Source organism: Podarcis filfolensis (genome assembly GCF_964270895.1).
Source record: "Podarcis filfolensis genome assembly, chromosome: 11".
Lineage (NCBI taxonomy): Eukaryota > Metazoa > Chordata > Lepidosauria > Squamata > Lacertidae > Podarcis > Podarcis filfolensis.
Window position 1 is genome coordinate 59798320 of NC_139613.1, and position 13405 is coordinate 59811724.

The 13405-nt window shown below is 42.4% G+C and overlaps 1 protein-coding gene across 1 annotated transcript in view; it reads right to left on the minus strand.

Annotated features, from left to right (window-relative positions):
* RORB (RAR related orphan receptor B) overlaps positions 1 to 13405 on the minus strand; it is a 157514-nt gene that overhangs the window by 22413 nt on the left and 121696 nt on the right. The window contains exons 5-7 of the mRNA XM_083577018.1: positions 4068 to 4189; positions 2171 to 2303; positions 976 to 1083 (exon numbers count right to left, since the gene is read on the minus strand). Of these exons, the coding sequence (XP_083433144.1) occupies positions 976 to 1083; positions 2171 to 2303; positions 4068 to 4189 (363 nt within the window). The remainder of the gene's footprint in view (positions 1 to 975; positions 1084 to 2170; positions 2304 to 4067; positions 4190 to 13405) is intronic.

A 13405-nucleotide genomic window follows, 5' to 3' on the forward strand; every position in this document is an offset into this window, starting at 1 on the left:
GACAGCAGCATATTGGCCCAGTATACCTGAAGGAGAATCACCACCCCCATTGTTCAGCCCAGACACCTCTGAGGGCCTTCTGGTGGTTCCCTCACTGCAAGAAATGAAGTTACAGGGAAGCAGGCAGAGGGCCTTCTCAGCAGTGACACCCTCCTTTCAGATGAATACCATTCCTTCAGATGTCAAGGAGATAAAGAACTACACAACTTTTAGAAGACAGCTGAATGCAGCCATTTATCAGGAAGTTTTTAATGTTTGACATTTTCTTATGTTTTATATGTGCTGTAAGCCACCCAGAGTGGCTGGGGAAAACCCAGCCAGATGGGTGAGGAACAGTTATTATTATTATTATTATTATTATTATTATTATTATTATTATTAGTCAAGGGTGGTGCAATTAAGGGCTTATCCACACTTACCTTTGCCTCGCTCTTTCCAGGCACAGGCCTGTGCTTTAAAGCTCTGTGTCCGTGCATTTTTTTCTTGCCCTGAGCTTTCCCTGTGAATACTTGCTCTTTAGTGCTCAATCAGAGTAAACATCAGTTCAGGTTTTCCACCTTCAGTGTACATTAGCATCATTTTTATACCTTATACAGTAAATAAAAAACTTAAGTGGATCCAAGCCCTGATTTACATTCTTTCTCCTTTGCCCTTTCCCCAAATCTTAATATGGCGTTAATGTTTCTCCCAGCTCTGTTTACCCAAAGGGCTGGAGAAGAAGCATCTAAAATGATGATTACACAATCAGAGGTTCAGATTAACGAGAGTGTTATTAACCTATGACCTCACTTATATGGAAACAAGCAGTGCCTGGGGAATGACAGTGGAATCTAACAGATTCTTTTTATTTCAAATATCTTCAATGGTGCTGAGTTGATACTCATTTGATAATATATGGCTGCAGGTGCCACCGCTATATACCCAGATCACACCACAATTTTATGGCTTGAGTAAACAATGAAGAAACCACCCTACCCAAAGCCTTGAACATTTGCATCCCTCCATATTTTCCTTCAAACAGAACAGTGTTGTTGAGTGGATTGAAGGCACGGCACATTCTGACTAAAACCACTTCCAAGCAGCCTGGAAAGACAGCAAAAGTTACTGTTCAGATATATCATGATGAGATATTTGCATTCAGCCATTTTCTGGAAGCAGAAGGTATTCACAAACAAATTCTTATTCCTGATCTCCACAGCTAGATGCAATGGCTAGTGCAAGCCAGCCTGCAGCTCTTCTTTTGCAATTGTGGGATTTCGGTAATATTCTGTGAAAAAGGCAGTGAATGAGCGGATGAGCTGCTTCTCCCCTGTCAGAGAAGGGAGAAGTCACAGAATTACTCTAATTTAATCATAACAGTGCTGGCTGAATATGCATGGAAACAGTATTGGACGACTCAATTGTGAGAATGTATTGTGGACCACCAAGCCCTTGCTTTGCTTATTTTGGAGCTGAGGTTGTCCTGCAAAAGTAAAAAACTGTCCAGCATGCTTTGCTCGAAAAATCTCCCCCATCTCAGTAAGAGAAAAAAGAACAACCGAATATAATTTTAAACCAACAAAATATATGTAAAATATTGTGTTCTCTAAACACTTTTGTTGCATTTATTTATTTATTTATGATAGGCATTGGAAGAAAAAAAACAGCATTAGAAGATAGCTGCTTGGCTGAAGTGATGATAATGCAGTTCTGTAGTGAAGTTGATTTTATCAGTCTTTTTTGTCCTTTTTCCAGCTCAGCATTATTTGCAGGGCAACCCTATCCATGTATTTTCAGAAGTAAGTGCCACTGAGTTCAAAGGGTACAAGCATTTTAAAACTCTCACTTCTACTCAGGTGTAAGGGGGTACAACGGGATATCCTCTGTACATTTGGGTCATAGTCAAATTTTAGGCATTGTTTAACACTCCAGCTTTTTCAGTGACATAGCGTGATGTCCCATCTGATACCCTGTTTGAATTCTGAAGCTGATTTATCAATGTTTCTGTAAGCTTTGGTAATTCTGTTCCTCAAATACTGCTGTTAGTAAATTAACTTCCCCAACCTGATCCCCTCCAGAAGTTGAGCTACAACTCCCATGAGCCCCAGCCAGCTGTTGTTGTTTAAAACACCTGGAGGGCCCTTGGTCATGAAGGCTAATGGAAACACTGACACCATCCCTGTTTACTCACCTGATTTGAGAAGTAGAATTTGATCATTTTGACAGAGTTCCATGAAGCCTGTTATCCGCTTTGCAAATTCCACCACGTACTGAATGGCATGTGTGATCTGGATTGCACACTGCTGCCATAATGCTTCTCTTGACTTCCAGAAGAAATGTGCGTGCAAAAGGAGAGCAGATAGTAATCATAAAGCAAGTTGATCCTTTAGACATGAAATGAATGTATGCTGTTCAGCCACATGATCAATAATATATTGATGACAATTAATCATGTGATAGGTGCAGATCCTACGGTTACTGAAGCAATAGGTGGTATTCAACTAAGCTTTACTTCAAGTAGACCCACTGAAATGTGTGACATGACTTAAGTATTTTAATAGGTCTTCTCAGAAAAACTTAGTTGAATACCACCCATTGTGCAGATGCTTTAACCTACTATGATAATTACTAAGTGCATAAATTAAAATAGCAAGAAAAAATAAGACTATTTAATAGGACTGTTTTGTGGTGTTAAACACAAAAACATTCATGTAAGTCCAGGGTGCAAATTTCAGGGTGTACTCACTGCTGAATTGACCTCCTCTGAGGAACTCCATAGTGCAACCACTCCCTGCCCAAAGCAGCGTGATGTCAGTGCTGTTCTGCTCATTGGCACTGACAGCATCACTTGCCAAGGAACAACTGGGAGCAAATGAAAACGCCCAATGTAAACGGCCGCACACACCTGTCAAAGCTGTCTATATGTTGGATACAGTTTCCCACCCCTGCTCTAAGGTAGAGATGTGCATGTCTCACCTGGTTTCTGGAGAATGTGCTTTTTCCTTCCCATTAGGTTTATTCAGACTTTTCTGTCCAGTGAGCCCCTGAGCTTCCACCGGCAGATCGAGGGACATCTGAGTCCATCAAACTCCTGTATGTTTTATTATCTGAGTGGAGGAGGATCCACACCAACATCTCATAAAAAGGCCCTGACACATGTGGGAACTGCTAATTTTAGGGAACAACACGAATCCACCAATGGGACTCAGTTCCCATGTCTTTTAGACCATGTTCCCTCACAGAGCTGAAGAGGACAAGGAGCAAAGCCCCAAGAGTGGCTGCTTGAGCAAGGCTTGCTCTAACAAACAGAGCATCTTTTTGCTCCAGTGCCTGTTTATGACTGGGTTCCTTGTGCAGTGCTTGTGGGTGCTCTGGAGTCCTCAGATTCGCCCCTTGGCATCCATTGAGCCAGCCTTCCAGCTGGCTGCTAAAACTTTATTCTAAAAGGAAAAGGGACCCTGCTGCTACTGGGTAAGGGATGTCCTATTCAACAACAACAATAATTTATTATTTATACCCCACCCATCATACTGGGTTGCCCCAACCACTCTGGGCAGCCTCCAACTTAATAAAACATTACAAACATAATAAAACATTATCATTAAAAAACTTCCCTATCCAGGGCTGCCTTCTGATGTCTTCTAAAGGTTGCATCTCATTGGCTTGGGGAAGGGGGTGTCACATAAACGCCATACCCTCCAACATTTCTCTAGTGAAACATTTCTCCTAAGGAAAAGTGGGACATTCCAGTATCAAATCAGAAACCGGGAAGACTTCTGTAAACCTGGGGCTGTCCCTGGAAAATATGGACACTTGGAGGGTCTGTTATTTTATTTGTTTATTGGATGTGTGTGTTGGTGTTTGCCATAGTGCTCCACTGAATTCCTCCCTAAGACATTGCTCCTGTTTTAAAATGTCATTTTTCAAAAGTGCTGTCCTCACGTGTGTTATCCAGAAATTAATTGGCAGAAATAATGCACAGAACAACAGTGATTAGGAATGAGTAATAACAATAATAATAATAATTTATATTCTGCCCATCTGACAAGAATATAGAAGCCTAATACAGTGAGTTGTGTTTTTGGTACCTTGCTCTGGTATTCTTTGACTTCTTCATATGTGTGGGTTTGCCAGGCCAGCTGGTGTAGTTCCTCTATTGTGTACTGACATGTCTCCAAATGGGACTTAATGATATTCTGTGCAATTCGGTCTAAGAAAGAGGAACAAAAAGGAAGAAACTCTGCTTCACAATCATTATTATTTTAAATATACTTTGTTTTACATTGCTCTAATCATGTTTTCTTTTGCTAAGAAGGCAGGACAGAATTAAATAATAATGTTATCTAGTAATACTAGGATAATAGTAAAGATGAGGATAACGACAGCCAATCCTTTACTGCAGTGACCATACGATGAGCTGGCAGCTGAACAATAGTCTCAAGAACACTTTCTCCATTGCTACAACACACTGGGCACTTTTTTTTAGTGGTACTGTACTCCACTGCCAGGAGCACATTTTGGGGAATACTGAATAAACAATTCAGAGTAATGTAGAAGCAGCAATTTATTACTTGCACTTTCTATTAATTTGTCTTTGCAAGGGTCAAATAACATAACCTGATAATCAGCCAACAACAAACACAAATCTTTGGTTGTACATCTTGCTTGAACATCACTCCTGTGGCCATAAGGTGATGGCAAAACAGCAACTAACAGTAAGTACATGTGGAATGCAAGTGCTGAAAAATTGAAGTGGAAGAGATTCAAGCCCATATTGGGGAATGTAGACTTGTGCAATTAAAGTGGACGAAGCTGCTTTATCCCCCACCATGCAACAAATCCACTTTAAAAAAGTAACAGACTCTTTTGTGGTCAGGAAAGTAATGGGGAAATGCATTTTTGAAAAGGGTGGAATGAATGAATGGCTTATAAACACCCCAAAAGGAAATCAGGATAAATTCAGGAAGCTTGCTCCTTGCAAGTCAATAAGAATGAATGCTCAATAAAAAATGAATATAATCTAACTTCTACAAGCAAAACAGGATGAATGCTCAATATATAGGTTGTCTGCAGGAGCCCTGGAAAACAGGGAATGAGACATTCTGCAATATAGTACAATAGCTACTGGTATATTCTACCATATTGCACAACTGCTGAAAAAGCCAATAAGACACAACAAGGACACTCAATATGAGCTGAGCTGAGCTGCTTCTCTGCTCAAAATGGCACTCGTTTTGCCATTTTGAGCAGAGAAGCAGCTCAGCTCAGCTCATGGATCTGGAAGTATGCATTATTTAATTAATCCATTTATTTAAAATATTAATGATTCAAATATGCATTGCAGTATAAAAGAGAAATAAATAAAAATTATTAATACCAAGTACAACATGTGTATGGAGAAGCAGCAAAAACTATAAGGCACAATGAAGCAGAATAAACATTAAAAATTCCATGACAAATAAAGGGTGACTTGGCTTAGCACTGAAAAGATTTTAATTATGGCACCAAAGATCAGCTTGTATAGCATACTTCCACTAAAGGAGGCACTCAGAGAAGAACCTCAAATGAAGACTTTTAAGACATGGGCAGACTGTTTTGGGAAGAGTTGTTCCATTAGGCATTTGGGTCCCAAGCCATTTATGAATTCAGTGGTAGGTGCCAGCTCCTGGATTTGGCTTTGAGGTGAACAGGCAGACAATGCAGTTTGTCCAATAAATTGTGTAATTCAAATCTACTTGGCTAAACCAGCCAGAATTTTGTAAGCCAAGTTCTACTTCAAGTCATCTTCAGGGACAACACCACTTGCGTGTCAAGGTCCCCAAGATACTCTCCCCCCCCCCAAAAAAAATAACACACACATCACATAGAATTTTTGTTTAAGGTTTTTGGCATAATTTTGGCCACAACTTTATTAACATACATGGATGTGAGTGGTTGCTTAGACAGTGGTTAGGACTATGTGTCCCCCTGGTTGGGGACAGAACTGACTTCTGGATTCCAGCGAAAGTCAGTAAGAGGAAACAATATTGGGGAGAAACTGGAGCTGCGCCATAGGCCCTCACCTTCTCCCCGCATGCTCCCAGGGGTTTATGGGGGCCAAATTCGATTCCAGTGATTTGGACGAAAGCTAGCCCCTGAATTCCTTTAACGGAATTCCCTTGCAGCAGCAGCATTGGTGGGGCAGGCACAGCCAATCCTTACCCCTCCTCCAACCAATTTTTAACCAATGCCTAACCGCAACCTTACAAGTTGTGACAATTTGTTATGCAGTAGGCAAAGACCAAATGGCACCGGCCAATCAGCCAAATGGACAAAATTCCTACCAGGCCCCTGACCCAACGGCAGACGACCCCATGACAGGCATAGCAAGGTCAACACACAAGACTAGTGGGGTGCCACAGGGTTCTGTCTTGGGCCCGGTCTTATTCAACATCTTTATCAACGACTTGGATGATGGACTCAAGGGCATCCTGATCAAATTTGCAGATGACACCAAACTGGGAGGGGTGGCTAACACCCCAGAGGACAGGATCACACTTCAAAACGACCTTGACAGATTAGAGAACTGGGCCAAAACAAACAAGATGAACTTTAACAGGGAGAAATGTAAAGTATTGCACTTGGGCAAAAAAAATGAGAGGCACAAATACAAGATGGGTGACACCTGGCTTGAGAGCACTACATGTGAAAAGGATCTAGGAGTCTTGGTTGACCACAAACTTGACATGAGCCAACAGTGTGACGCGGCAGCTAAAAAAGCCAATGCAATTCTGGGCTGCATCAATAGGAGTATAGCATCTAGATCAAGGGAAGTAATAGTGCCACTGTATTCTGCTCTGGTCAGACCTCACCTGGAGTACTGTGTCCAGTTCTGGGCACCACAGTTCAAGAAGGACACTGACAAACTGGAACGTGTCCAGAGGAGGGCAACCAAAATGGTCAAAGGCCTGGAAACGATGCCTTATGAGGAACGGCTAAGGGAGCTGGGCATGTTTAGCCTGGAGAAGAGGAGGTTAAGGGGTGATATGATAGCCATGTTCAAATATATAAAAGGATGTCACATAGAGGAGGGAGAAAGGTTGTTTTCTGCTGCTCCAGAGAAGCGGACATGGAGCAATGGATCCAAACTACAAGAAAGAAGATTCCACCTAAACATTAGGAAGAACTTCCTGACAGTAAGAGCTGTTCGACAGTGGAATTTGCTGCCAAGGAGTGTGGTGGAGTCTCCTTCTTTGGAGGTCTTTAAGCAGAGGCTTGACAACCATATGTCAGGAGTGCTCTGATGGTGTTTCCTGCTTGGCAGGGGGTTGGACTCGATGGCCCTTGTGGTCTCTTCCAACTCTATGATTCTATGATTCTATGATTCTAAAATAAGGGAGGGAGGGCGGGTGATCCGGTGCACGCAGCGAAAGAGAAAGCTGAACGCTGTGTGCACTGCTTAAAAAACCTCTGTTCCCTCCCCCAAATTAGCAACATCAAAATTACCCCAGCAACTCAAACTACCAATCCCTGCCAGAGACCAGCCATCCCAACCCGCCTGGCAATAGAGGGGTGGCTTGGCTGGCCCCCACCGCAACACGGGCTCTCTTTTAATGAGAACACGCCATACAAGACAGTACAGAAATCCAGCTGGGAGGTCCCCAGAGCAGGGATCACTGTCCCAGGCAACCCATGTAGATGGCAGGCAAGAGGCACTCAGTGCCACTGAGGACACCTGGGCTGCCAAGGCCCAGCCCCCTGTATAGGCAGGTTTGTGTCCCATAAAGACTGTAAGATATAGATACATATTTTAGGATCTGTGGTCACTGTGAGACCAAGTACCATTCTAGTTTCACCCAATGAACCCTGCAAAGTGATCCCAGTCACTTCACAAGCTTCTGGTAAAAGGACAGATTTCCCTATGGCAGCAATGTAGGCCCAGGTTCACATTCACAGTGCGCATATGCACTCCTTGCTACAAATGCAGCCAATCTCAAATGGATCTGCATTGACAGTATTTTTTAAATTAAAAAAAATCTCAATTTTTGGTAACGGGGCAAGATGTTGAAATTCCAATCAAACCTCCAAAATCCTGGCCATTGAGCCACTGCATACAAACAGCTTTCCAAGCAATAACAGAAATCATGCGGAGAATTCCAAGCAACCTCCACAAAGTAGCCAAAACCACTTAACAACCACCTTGCACTATTATTGATCGGCATAGCTAATATTTAAACCTTTGAAGCACTGCTCCTCTTAAACTATTTTGTCTCATAAATGTTAGTTATCTTGAAATAAGTTGGTTCAGCAGCTTTTGAAGTTAAAGCCCTCTGCCGCTCCACATCATAGCTTTCTGTGCATGTGCCCCTTGTTCCTCAGGATGATGGCAAACCTCCCTCTAGGTGTGCAAAGCCTTAGGGTGGGCAGCAGAAGCAGCCGCTGCCAGCAAGGCTGTGTGTGCTGGCATCTGAAAACAAGCCAGGTGCAAAGGCAGCCTTGAGATTCTTGTGCCGCCGCAGGCCAGCGGAGCTGGAATGTATCAAAGAAAGGCTGTGCCTGGACTCAGGGGACCCGAGTCTGACAGCTCATTCTGTGGGCTGATTAGAGTTACATAAGCATTGGAGGCTGCTTGCTTGCTTAGCTGGCATTGATGAAAGAGAGAAAGGGATTAGTCTTCGAATGGAAGACAGTGGGCTGAAAGGTCTTTTGAAAAAGCCACAAAAAAGCTAGAGATGAAGAGTCCAAGTTAATGTGAGCTTTTTCATAGACTAGCCAACAACAGAACACATGCCAGTTAAAGTGGGTGGGCGGGTAAGAGGAGCAGAGATCTGTTTTTACCCAGACACTTCAGAATGAATGCAACTTTCTATCCCATCAAGAGGCCTGGTGCCTCAACCAATAAAGTCTCCATGATCCACATTTCCTGCTATTCAGAATCCCCACGTTATGTTGGCCATGGAGCATACTCACCACAAAACTTCTTGTTCACTGGTTAGAATTACTTTCTTTATGTAGAACTACAGCAGGTAACACTCAAATTATTTTCTCCAGATCATCTGGATGAGTCTTCACTATCAGATTATTATTTTCCCTTTCTTTCTTGGAGAAGAGTAACCCTTTCCCAAACAGAGCTAGTGAGGAGAAATGGAAATGCTGAGAAAGGAAAAAGGTCGCCTCCTGTGCTGCAGAGGCAAAGTGGACAAGGAGTGTGGGGAGGGATCTTAAAGATCATCCAGTCCGCTGCCTCTTGATGGGTCACTCCCTGCCCCAGTGAGCCCAAAATATGGGGTTTGGTGGGGCAAGCTCATCCCGGTTAAGTACGGGAACACCTATCTCTTCATCAAAGAAACGTCAGGCATCTCCAGTTTCCTGCATTTTTCAAACTTAACCAGTATGTCTCTGTCCTTATTTCTCTCCCCCTCCCACCACAATCCTCTCAAATTTTATTCTATTGCTCTCGTACACTAGTTGTTTCATTTTGCATTAATTTCATCTCATGGGTCACAGTGCTAATATCAGAAATTACGGATGAATCTACACTTAAGGTTTTTAATGTTCAGGAAGGGTTAAGGAATGGTTTGGATAACATATAGGGACACATAACGCCTTACTTTTAACATTCAGAATGTGTTACTAAAATGTGACACTAGAGGGTGGTGCAGTGCAACCAGGAGTAGGGAGACGGCATTTTGGTGAAAAAAACAAAGGTAATAAATGCTTTATTTTACAAGTGACATTTTAGAACAATGTATCTAATATGGTTCAAATAACATTAAATAGGTCAGTGTAGATCCAGCCTATGTTGCCATTGGGGGAAGAAAGGGATTTTACATTATATTCAGCAGAGAAACAATCTATGACTCTCCTTTGTGGCATTCAGTAAAAAGTGACCTGGGTTCACATTTTTCATAGCTTAGCCCAGGACCAATTCTTCCATTTCAATTTTTATCCAAAATCATACCCGTGAAATATAAAGTGCCAAGGATTTATAGTATACCTGTATCTACTCATAAGGGGCGTGGGTGGCGCTGTGGTCTAACCCACAGAGCCTAGGGCTTGCCGATCAGAAGGTGAGCTCCCGTTGCTCGGTCCCTGCTCCTGCCCACCTAGCAGTTCAAAAGCACGTCAAAGTGCAAGTAGATAAATAGGTACCGCTCCGGCGGGAAGGTAAACGGCGTTTCTGTGCGCTGCTCTAGTTCACCAGAAGCGGCTTAGTCATGCTGGCCACATGACCCAGAAGCTGTACGCCGGCTCCCTTGGCCAATAAAGCAAGATGAGTGCCGCAACCCCAGAGTCGTTTGTGACTGGACCTAATGGTCAGAGGTCCCTTTACCCTTTACTTTATCTACTCATAAGTCTGGACTCTCTATATGCTATACAGGCAATGCTTAAAATGGGCTAGAGTGATACCTTACTTTAGTCGCTGCACTAATGTCCAGAGTCAACAAGTGCTTCTGCATTGTGTGGAAATGTCCTAAGTCAGTGACATCATGGTCAGTTCACACATGATGTACATATTGACAGTTCTCCATATCATGACCACACCAGGTATAAATGGACGCTATTTCAATTGTTCTCAGCTCAACATGCTTCAGACTTAGGTTGCTGGCTTGCTATTTGAATTGCAGGAAGATGTGGTATACATTCTTCCAGTGTTACAATCTGTGCCATGGAAGTGACTCCTAGATGATTGAAAAGTGACCCTCCACCCGCTTTGAGTTCCATAGGGATTGTATAATGCAATGATGCAGGAAAATGACAGTGTGTGGCGCAGAGTGCTCATGTCAAAACTGGAGTTATATAGTACACAGCTTTCAAAATAGCAACTGACCTTTTCTATTTCTGATTTCAGTAGATTCTCTTCCTGACACCATAGTCCCTTATTTTTAGACTACAGCAGACTTTTCCGCAGAAGAGTATCTTCAAAGGTTACTTATAGCTAAGATGTGAGTTTCACTGAAGGCTTAAATAAAATATCAACAACATGGACATGTACAGAAAAGAAGCATTATCAGTTAGATCTTAAGATGCTGTTAAAAATGATAGTTATTTACTTTAGTAAGAAAGCAACAATTTATTATATACTGGATTTACACTTCATGCTACAGCCCATATTTTATTTCTGTTTCTTAAATCTTATTGGCTTTGTGAAGTACCAGCTGCTCATACTTCTCAACTTCATCTCTATAACTCTCTTGGAAAGTGTGAAGGCTTTTTGCCAAAGATAGGTTGCCTCCTACAAGCCCAAGAAATAAACTGATTTGCTTTTCTCTGTGAGTGTTAAATGTCATTTGCCTAAAACCATGGAATTTGGAGCCCAATTCAGAGTTGGGGAATGGGCATAATCACACAGATACAGGCTCAAACAACATTTTACATTGAGATCATTATTTTACCTCAGAGTAAAAAATCACCCAGGTTTTAAGATTGGTCAGAAGAAGAGTGAATGGACAGAGGCTACAAAACCCTTTTCTCTCTGCTGGTTATTTTTCAGCTCATAATCATTCCAAACTGTGTTTTTACGTACTGGGAGGTGAAAAAGTGGGGATCAAGATGAAGAAACATTGTGGGGGAGAGTTTATGAGTTGGAAAAGGACCAGAGAGAAAAGGGTTAAGCAACTTCTGGCTTATTAGACTCCAGACTGATTATTGCCTTAAAAATTCTCTCCATCTGAAAATGACCAGAGGGGAAAGGATTAAGCTGCCTCTCTCCATCTTCCCTCTCTCTGCCCCCACTAGCAGCCTGCCTAGACTGACCTGGGGTCCTGTGCTGCTCAGACTGTTCATAGGAACAGCCCCTTCTTCTCAGAGATGCCTTGTGCCAGAAGAAGGATGCCAAACAAATGAGGCCTATAGATGGGATTTGTTATTTCAAAGGAAGTCTATGTCATTTCTTCCCTATGTTCCTTTAGCAAGCAAGGAGTGTATTTTGTTGCATAGTTTTGTGGTATTTTTAAATGAGGGCTTAACATTTCCTTGTTTTATAGGAAGCTGTACACTAAATTTAGGAGCACAAGCTCAAAAGCAGTAAAGCGCTTTCCTGGATAAAGTAAATAAATACACTTGGAAATGAATACCTAAGATCCTTTTTTGACTTTGACCTTTTTGCTTCATTTCCTGATTCTTATTAATTATTTACTTAGGACAATTTAATTCAGTCTGTTTTAGGAGATGGCATTTTCTGTTTAAAATTTGAATGTGCAAAAATCTGAACCAAGAAGGGAATTGAAGTTAGAGCTCCTAATATCTTGCAGTGAAATCTATTAAGAAAGGGCAGAAAATGGGTGGCAGTGAGCACTGATTAGGTAAAAAGGTAAAGGACCCCTGGATGGTTAAGTCCACTCGAAGGTGACTATGGGGTGCGGCGCTCATCTCATTTTTCGGGCCAAAGGAGCCGGCGTTTGTCCACAGACTGTTTTCTGGGTCATGTGGCCAGCAGGACTAAACTGTATCTGGCACAACAGGACACTGTGATGAGTGCCAGAGCACACGGAAATGCCGTTTACGTTCCTGCCGCAGGGGTGCCTATTTATCTACTTGCACTGGCATGCTTTCGAGGCTCCCCCTCTTTCCCCTGCAGTGCTGACCCTTCACAACCTTTCACTTTGATATCCTGCAATCTTGGTGGGATCATTTTTATAAATAGACGATCAGAATAAAAGTACCCAGGAAACAAAAAAGATGCTTAAAAATGAATGAAAGAAAAAGTTCAAACCTTTCCTAGGTTTGAGATTTCTGAAAGTCTGAAAATTTCACAATTTGTGGCTCTCCCCACAAAAAGCCAGTTTCCTTTGAAGCTTCACTACTCAGCAGAAAGAATGGAATCTGCTTAAAACTGCAGCACATCCTTGACTTCTTTATCACATGTTGGTGTCAGTCAGTCAACTGACCAATAGGAATGTTGGTGGAAGACTAACAGCACCCCCTGCTGGTGTCTGGGGCGGAGCTTTTTAAAAGAGATTTCCCAAAGTTGTTGAGCCGCCCAGCAACCCCCGTGATGCCCTACAGCCCCCTGTGCCCCCCCCCGTCCACTACGCTACTAACAGTATTGGAGAGAGATCCTTAATGTGGCATAAAAGTCAGGCACGTCTCTGGCCCCATAATGTGATTCAGCGTACGGCCCTCGTGTCTTTTTATTTAGGTCTTTCCTGCCTGGCCCAAGAATAAACTGTTCAGAGCACAGCCTGCTCAGTGTGTCTCCGAAGCACCTTCTTTCTTTCATTTGTTCCTCTTTTCTCTTGAGAGAGCGCTGCTTTTTTAGCATCCACTTCTTATGCACAGGGAATAACAGAACTTTGAAGTATGTCTCCTAAAATACTGATAATCATCCTCAATTAAAATGAATAATGAATTTTAATTTGCTACTTACCCTTAGGATACAGTTGAGTAGCTAAGAGCTCATTTCAGCTTATACACTGACTTGAGTTCTCTTAGGGATCCATTTTGA